The sequence below is a fragment of the Limulus polyphemus genome, unplaced genomic scaffold (genome assembly GCF_000517525.1).
Source record: "Limulus polyphemus unplaced genomic scaffold, Limulus_polyphemus-2.1.2 Scaffold4476, whole genome shotgun sequence".
Lineage (NCBI taxonomy): Eukaryota > Metazoa > Arthropoda > Merostomata > Xiphosura > Limulidae > Limulus > Limulus polyphemus.
The window spans coordinates 61,403-70,300 of NW_013670086.1; the positions used below are offsets into that span (position 1 = coordinate 61,403).

General features: G+C 35.8%; 1 protein-coding gene across 1 annotated transcript in view; it reads left to right on the forward strand.

The window, feature by feature from the left end:
* Positions 1 to 8,898, forward strand: part of LOC106471217 (15-hydroxyprostaglandin dehydrogenase [NAD(+)]-like) — a 15,263-nt gene that overhangs the window by 4,797 nt on the left and 1,568 nt on the right. The window contains exons 2-7 of the mRNA XM_022399839.1: positions 2,228 to 2,351; positions 2,732 to 2,838; positions 3,663 to 3,773; positions 3,815 to 3,881; positions 5,592 to 5,668; positions 8,379 to 8,524. Coding sequence (XP_022255547.1) covers positions 2,228 to 2,351; positions 2,732 to 2,838; positions 3,663 to 3,773; positions 3,815 to 3,881; positions 5,592 to 5,668; positions 8,379 to 8,524 — 632 coding nt within the window. The remainder of the gene's footprint in view (positions 1 to 2,227; positions 2,352 to 2,731; positions 2,839 to 3,662; positions 3,774 to 3,814; positions 3,882 to 5,591; positions 5,669 to 8,378; positions 8,525 to 8,898) is intronic.

The window sequence follows — 8,898 nt, forward strand, 5'->3', positions numbered from 1 at the left end:
ATGATATGGTTTAGCATTTAAAATCGTCAGCAACATTCATGATATGGTTTAGCATTTAAAATCGTCAGCAACATTCATGATATGGTTTAGCATTTAAAATCGTCAGCAACATTCATGATATGGTTTAGCATTTAAAATCGTCAGCAACATTCATGATATGGTTTAGCATTTAAAATCGTCAGCAACATTCATGATATGGTTATCTTGGAATTTGTGTGATAGAATACTGCATCATTTTGTGATGGGAGTAAAATTAAATTCAACTTTTACGTCAGTATTATGGGTTTTAACTGGACGAAACTATAATATTGTTAGAGCATGAGAAAGGCCGGGAACGTTTGGTAAAGAGCTGGACTTTGTTTATGTTGAAATTATCGGGGACATCACATTTATCATGTTTGTGAGTGTTAATAATTCTTTTTAATTATAGTTACAGGAAATTTGTTCATGTTAGGAAAACAAGACTTCAGCTTTTGAATTCTTGAGGTCAAACTGTCGTGGGGCCTACAAATAATTTCCCCGAAAAGGGGCCGAAGGCCGCCTAAAGAGGTCACCTGTTTTAGCCCCTCGCACCATTATACAGTAGTGTGTTGTTGTCTGTCAGTCAATCAGTAGACAGTAAAATGACGCTACATAAGGTACGCTTAACGTTGCAATTTATACTGTCGTGACGTCAGTAAAACGTGCGCATGCCATGAATCACGAGAAGAATTATACACTCTGTAGGCTACAACAGAGCATCGCATATGAACTTCAGAAGCAAGAAACAAAAGTATTAGTTACTCTCAATTTTGATTTTATTTATTCTTGAAATAAGACGCTTTCGGGGACCCTGCGAAAGTACATCTAATTGTAGTTTTAGAAATTAAACTTTTTAAAATGGCTGTCTTTTGTTTGCTAGGTGTGGCGAGCAGAATCCCAAGGTAAGTAGAATCAGTTTGGGAAGCTTGCAAGGAGAAACCTTGATCTGACCTGTGTACAAGGACATATAAAACTGATAAAATCTATGGTGAATTTTACACTTCTTTGTTAAATCTTTCTACAAAAAAACTGGGTTTGTTGTATATTGGAAACCTGTAAATACGTCATCAACGTATAGTAGTGTTTATATTTGTTCAATGAAAATCCTAACTACATTACAAAGCCAAGTTTCTTAGGAAAACAAAAATTGCCAAAGTCAAAGAAGTCCTATTAATGAGAGCAGCTGAAATGCCATTGGTGAATAAATATAGTAGAGAACCAGGATATTTGTTTATAGAGGCTTTTTAATTTTTATGATTGGTTTGATTTAGAAAGTAAAAAGCCTCTATAAACAAATATCCTGGTTCTCTACTAAATTCATTCACCAATGGAATTTCAGCTGCTTTATGATTGGTGTGGTTTAATTGGTTATATTTTCAAATGTAATTTTATAACATTCACTCGTACGTCATTTGGTCAATATATTTTCAATTGATTAAGTTTACCATTTAACAGTGTTCAATTGGCCCTGAAGAGGGAAGTAGAATCAGTGTTTCAACCCAGTTTCAGCATCGTGCTCAAACCCTGATTTCGTGAATAGTACTATAGCATTTGACAGTTTATCATACAATAGTAAAGGAGGGAGGAAGAGGTCTGAATAAAACCTGACCCTCCCAGGTCACGCACAACGACCGAATGCCTATCCAGACACAGCAGGAGCAACAGCATTCTACGTTGTAGCTAATGATGACAAGTAAACTTGTCGAAACGTTGTAATTTATCTTTTTTCTTTTCATTCAAAGTTCGAAGTGCACACTGGGGGGATTTGCACATTGTGATAAAAGCTTAGATAAACCACCTTTACACTCAAGATTTTTTTTATTACTACCAACGTTTCGCTTTTACACCTTCTTCAGGGTTAATACATACAAACTCTTTGATATCGAACAGCTTGTATGTATTTTACAGGTCCCCCGGTGTGACAGCGATAAATCTACGGATTTACAACACTAAAATCAGGGGTTCGGTTCCCCTCGGTGGACATAGTAGATAGCCCAAAGTGGCTTTTCTATGAGGAACGAACGCTCTATTTCCAAGCCAGAAACCACGCGCATGTTTCTGGCTTGAAAAAAGAGTGTTTGCTCGAAACGTCACCAAGTTAATAAATTTATTATCATAGTTTTTAAATGTTATTTTTTTTTCTCTAAAAGTCTAATTTTATTTTATCACCTTTCACATTTTTCTACTTATTTATCTTATATTATAGGTTTGCATAGCAGATGTTAACAACAAACAAGGACAGAAAACAGCTGAAGAACTAAACTCTAAGTTTGGCACAAACAGCGCCATCTATATTCCTTGCGATGTGCAAAACGAAACAGATATCGAAGGTAAAAAATATAAATCAAAAAAGTTCTTTTTTTTTTCGAATAACTTTTACGGTGCTTCGTGCGTCATAAAAGTTTACTGATTTGTAAACATTCACACTTTTTTTATCGTCCCGTGTAAATATTTCATCAGAATAACAGGATGGTTAACCATGGTTTATGTCGAAAACCTGAAATCATATAATAAACTCTAATCATATATTTAAACAACATATGATAATATAACGAAAGATATTGTGTTTTGTTAAATAATTTGGACTTGTAATTTACCATGTTTGTATTAAGAATTAAATGTTTATTCACAGGGATAATCACTGTTACGCATTTTTTTTTCAAATATCTTCGTGTTGTTAAAATAGTTTTATTTTTAATTTCCTCTTTAGGTGTTTTCCGGCAGACTTTATTGGTATTTGGACAAGTAGACATCTTAGTAAATAACGCAGGAATCGCTGGAGAGAACAACTGGAGCAAACTCGTGCGTGTCAACCTGGTCAGTAATAATATATGTTAAAACTCGAACGTGTCAACCTGGTCAGTAATAATATATGTTAAAACTCGAACGTGTCAGCCTGGTCAGTAATAATATATCATAAAACTCGAATGCGTCGACCTGGTCAGTAATAGTATATGTTAAAACTCGAACGTGTCAATCTGGTTAGTAATAATATATGTTAAAACTCGAACGCGTCGACCTGGTCAGTAATAATATATGTTAAAACTCGAACGCGTCAACCTGGTCAGTAATAGCATATGTTAAAACTCGAACGTGTCAAACTGGTCAGTAATAATATATGTTAAAATTGGCGGTGGGAGGTGAGGACTAGCTGCCCTTCCCTCTAGTCTTTCACTGCTAAATTAGGGACGGCTAGCGCAGATAGCCCTCGTGTAGCTTTGCGCGAAATTCAAAACAAACCAAAGTCAGACTTTAATGTTGCAGATTCCGTGTTTGCAGGACTGTGGAAAGATAGAAAAAGTGCATTTTCATGGGTTAACCCCCCCCTTTATCCCAACTATTGCGACGCAATGATTGCGTAAGCTATGTTTTCTAACACTTATAAAATAAAGTTTTCATCGAATTCTAGTCGAAGTTTTAGAAATTATTTATATCAGGTCTTTACAGTATTTATCAAGTTATAGCCAAATGCATTTTAGAAGGTACGTTTTGGCCAGAATATATATATATGTGTGTGTTTGTATTTACTAGCTGAGTCAAACAAATATTATTTTTTCTTGCTCTCGCAATAATATTTCATTCACTTAACGAGGTAGTGACATGTAAGAAAATGTATGTGTGTATTTTCTTCTGTTTTACAGATGGGTGTTATTTGGGGAACAAAGATAGTTTTGATGTGTAACAATACTTCTACGTGTATTTTCTTCTGTTTTACAGATGGGTGTTATTTGGGGAACAAAGATAGTTTTGATGTGTAACAATATTTCTACGTGTATTTTCTTCTGTTTTACAGATGGGTGTTATTTGGGGAACAAAGATTCCCCAAATAACACCCATCTGTAAAACAGAAGAAAATACACGTAGAAATATTGTTACACATCAAAACTAGGATTTCAGCCTTGTAAGTCCGTAAACTTACCGCTAATTCACCGGGGGACAACATAATTTGAATTTTTCCGAAATCGCTAAAAAAAAAAAAGCTCTACGAGATGTCGATTTAATACGTTGCCTTAATATATAAAATTATAAATGTTTAATGACAGAAGAACAAATATGATAGTGTGCTAGGTATATCTAATCATGGAGATTAGGAAATCGTGTTGAAATTTGAGATTAATTTAAATTATAAAATATACATATGCGATGTTTCTATTTCATTCTACCTGCTGTCGAGGCTATGTTAATCACAGCGCCACCTTTGCCACCTCTGTGCTTTCCCATAAAGCTGCAAGCTACCTTTGTGAACAGTGTATTCAAACATGATTTTAAACAGTGTATTCAAACATAATTTTGAACAGTGTATTCAAAATTTGCTCTGGAAAGTACTGTCAGTTTGACTGGCAGGATTTATTATTTTTCTGAGTGCAAAGCTACACAATTGGTCTATTTGTCCACCGTGGGGAATCGAACCCAAAATCATGTTTGAATACACTGTTCAAAATCATGTTTGAATACACTGTTTAAAATCATGTTTGAATACACTGTTCAAAATCATGTTTGAATACGTTCAAAATCATGTTTGAATACACTGTTTAAAATCATGTTTCCCATTAAGCCAGTGACTAATATCACGTAATTGAGCAATTAAACTAATCATTTTGCTTCGTAAATGAAAAAAAAAAATGGCTGATTTAAATAGAGGTAAGAGGACGAAGCGTGGCCTAGTGATTAGCGTGCGAGTCTGCGTATCGGAAGAGGGTTCGAGTCCGTTATATGTCACTGAACACGTTCCGCAATCTCAGCTATGTCAGTCAACCCCACCACTATATATATATATATATTCGGTTAAGAGTAACCGTGTAAGCGGCGGATGCTACTAGCCGATTGCCCTGATTTTAGTCGTAGTAGTTTTAAATTAGGAGTGGTTATGTCTGGACATTGGTTCTCTGATTGGGCCATATGTCACATAAAGATTTGTGTAGGTTGAAGGTGCCACATATCGTATTTAAGTGAAGCGTAGGTCTACACTTAAGCCTATATTAGATAAAGCATCTCTATCGTGAATCACTGCCACAACCAACTAAACACGTTAATGCGATATATAGGAGAAGATACTGTGTATGCACGTGAATATTGGTTATATTAATTCATATCTTAAAAAAAGAAAAAAGTCTGACTAATTGTATGACCACAGAAATCGTATTCTAAAAACAAATGTTTCTTGGCTATCGGACACGGCGGATATTGCTGTCGTGGTGGTGGTGGTGTTTTGATTCATTATTGCTTATCGTGACAGGACTGTGTTGCTCATCCGGCTCGAGATACAATATGAACTTATCAAGAATATTAATACAGTTGTAGTGGGATGGTGGCGTCATCTCTAGGGACCATGGATTTACGTTGTCTTAAAAAAAAAAAAAGTGGGACAAGATACGGAAATTTTTTTTTCAATGTTATTTCCCGTTCTTATGAAGCAAAATTATATTGGTGCTAGTTATATCATTTGTTCTTATTCTTATTAATAGTTATATTTCCTTATTTTTTTAACAATTTCTGTTTGTGCTTAGTTATGTGCTACGCAATTGTTTATCACATGGCGATTAACGTATTTACATTTTTGTCTATTTCAGGCTTATCTCCAGTGCCACTAGGACCTGTATATTGTGCCTGTAAACACGGGGTGGTTGGTTACACCCGAAGTGTAGGTGTAAGTATCAACTTGTTTTATCATGAATTACAATATTTTCCAATGTATAATATATTAAGGTTTCTAACTTCCTTTCTCTCGTAAAGTACTTGATATATAGAGAAATATACTTTCATACCCGAAGTATGTTATAAACTTTGCTGAGACACGACGGTTTGCTTTTTTTTTAAGTTAGTTTGTTTGTGTTGGTTATAACTCGAGAAACATTTGCTTTCGACATATATAGAGAAATATACTTTCATACCCGAAGTATGTTATAAACTTTGCTGAGACACGACGGTTTGCTTTTTTTTTAAGTTAGTTTGTTTGTGTTGGTTATAACTCGAGAAATTATTGCCTTAAAATTTATAAAAATAACTCTTCGTAATTGCCTATTTTCAAGGACGCAGATGCCACTGGAGGGCGCTGCCTCAAATTATATATTTATCTTGGTTGTTATTTAGCACAAAGCTACACAATGGGCTATCTGTGCTCTGCCCACCACGAGTAATGAAACCCAATTTTTAGCGTTATAATTTTCCAAACTTTCTGCTTAGCTACCAGGTGGCTTACTAGATAAACTTAAATTTTCCAAAACTGACAATTTTTTGTATTAAAACTAACTTTGGACACAGATAAAAATAGAATTAGCTCTTAATTAATAATTAAAACTTATTAGAATTACATTATTTATTAACTATAGTTTGCTACGTTTTTGGTGTATAAATACTGCCATATCGTATAAACAACAACAAAAACATTGATAATAAACAATGATATCAGCATTATTTGGCTGCCTGAACAAACCACCAGAAATACGATGATATTCCATGAAGCACCATAAATCACACCAAAACTCGCTTGAAATAGAAGTGGGTGAATATATGAGTCGTTATAGCTGGTTACCATGATAGTTTATGTCCTCGGTTTGGGTTCGAACCCAAGACCTCTTTCACGCTATGCGATTGTTCCAAAACGTAGATGATATGTAATAATATAAATTGGGCGTGGCCAAGTGTTTATGTGTGCAGGACTGTAAATCCGAGGTTCACACATGATTCACAATATCGCGTTCCACATTTTGGAGCCATGAGTGCGTTATAATAGTGACGTCAAATCCCCCTATTTAATTTCAATAAGCCTAAGAGCTGGCGGTAAGAGCTGTTATCAAGTTGTCTTCCGTCTAGTCTGTCAGTTAAACATGAGGAACGGCTAGTGAAAAATATCCAAAACAAAAAACGAATGTAATAATATTTTTATACAAGGTACTTTTTATTAGCTAAAACTAACACATTCTTCCCTTCTCATAACATCCTCGGGCCTTATCTAGTGGTCGTGGGAAAACCACTTGCTGGACGTAAATTTATTGTATGGTGTTCCCACTTACATTTCCAGCGAGCAGTTTGAAACATGGAATCTCTTGCATGACAGGCGAGTGTTTTACCAACTGGTAAAGCACTTTTTAATTACTTAAACTACCACATAGATAGATGATATTTTAAATTTTATATCATCATTTACAGAGAATGTTTTTATTAGGTCCCCAGAGGCTTAGCGGTAAGTCTGACAGCTTATAACGCTGAAAACCAAGTTTTGATAACCGTGATTGACGCAGCAGAGATAGTTCATTGTGTAGCTTTGTGCTTAACAAGAAATAAACTTATTTATTAAAGTTGCTCAGCATCTTATAGTTAAGATAAGGTTTAGGAAGTTTATAAATAAAATATTGATAATAAAAATACTTAAGGTAAGTATCATGCTTGAGAAAACTGTTCCTAATCCTCCCATATATGGGCGGAGTGTGGCTTAGTGGTTAGCGTCTTGGCCTGTGAATTGCAAGGTTCGAGCCTACGACACGTTGCTGTAGTCGTTCCGAACTTTCAGCTATGGGTGTGTTATAAATGTGACAGTCAAACCTGCTGTTCATTTAAAATGATGCTGACTAGTTGCACTGAACAGTTGTTGAATTTCGCGCAAAGCTACCAAGGGTCTACCTGCGCTAGCCGTCCCTAATTTAGAAGTGCTACAGTAGAGGGAAGGCTACCGAGGGTCTACCTGCGCTAGCCGTCCCTAATTTAGAAGTGCTACAGTAGAGGGAAGGCTACCGAGGGTCTACCTGCGCTAGCCGTCCCTAATTTAGAAGTGCTACAGTAGAAGGAAGGTAACTAGTCCACGCCACCCACCACCAACTCTTGGGCTGGTCTTTACCAATGAAAAGTGGGATTGACCGTCACATTATAATGCCGCCATGGCTGAGAGGACGAGCATGTTCGGGGACGGGATTCGAATCCGCAACCCTTAGATTGCGATTCGAGCGCCCTAACCACTAGACCATGCCTGACCCTTGATGAATAGAGCGTAAATAGCCCATAGTGTAATTTAGCGTAGATAGCCCATTGTGTAATTTAGCGTACATAGCTCATTGTGTAATTTAGCGTACATAGCTCATTGTGTAATTTAGCGTACATAGCTCATTGTGTAATTTAGCTTGCATAGCCCATTGTGTAATTGTGCGCTAAAACAAACAAAGAAAAAACTATCTGACTTATGAAGATTTTTTTTCGAAAACATATACACAATAAATTTAGTAAGGCACTCAACTGGCCTTTAGTAAAGCACTCAAATGACCTTGATTTTGTATTACTGCTGCTTTAGAACTTAAAGCCAATGTACAATGTGATGTTCTCTGCTTAAATGGTATTTACTTAAAACACATTCTCGTTCTTTGCAGACTGACATTTATTATGAGAAATCGGGAGTTACTATTAGCGCCATCTGTCCATCGTTTATCGATACAGAAATGACTCGTCAGTTGGTGGAGTTCTCGGCATCACCCATTGAAGCCACGAAATTCAGGGAATCTTTAGAGCTTATGGAGTGAGTATTAATTAGCTTGAAAGTACATTTAATAAGAACACTAGTAAGTCAGAGAACTGAGGTACTTGTAGTATCAGCTGTCGTCGTTTCAAGGATTTTCGTAGACACATTGTTCAAAAATTACACAAAGTATATCCAGTCTATATTCCAAGATCTTTAGTTATTTAAAACAGATGAAAATGATGTACTTGTTTTGTTGACAATCGCAAACCCGCTACACGGATCAAACTGGGAATTTCAGCGTTATGAGCCATCAGGAGGTGTAAGATGGTGTGAGACTTCTGAATTATTAAATATCAGATTAAAACCATAATAATAATGGCTGGAGACGGCTTAAATGGGTAATGAAGAAAAACTTTAATACAACTTTAACA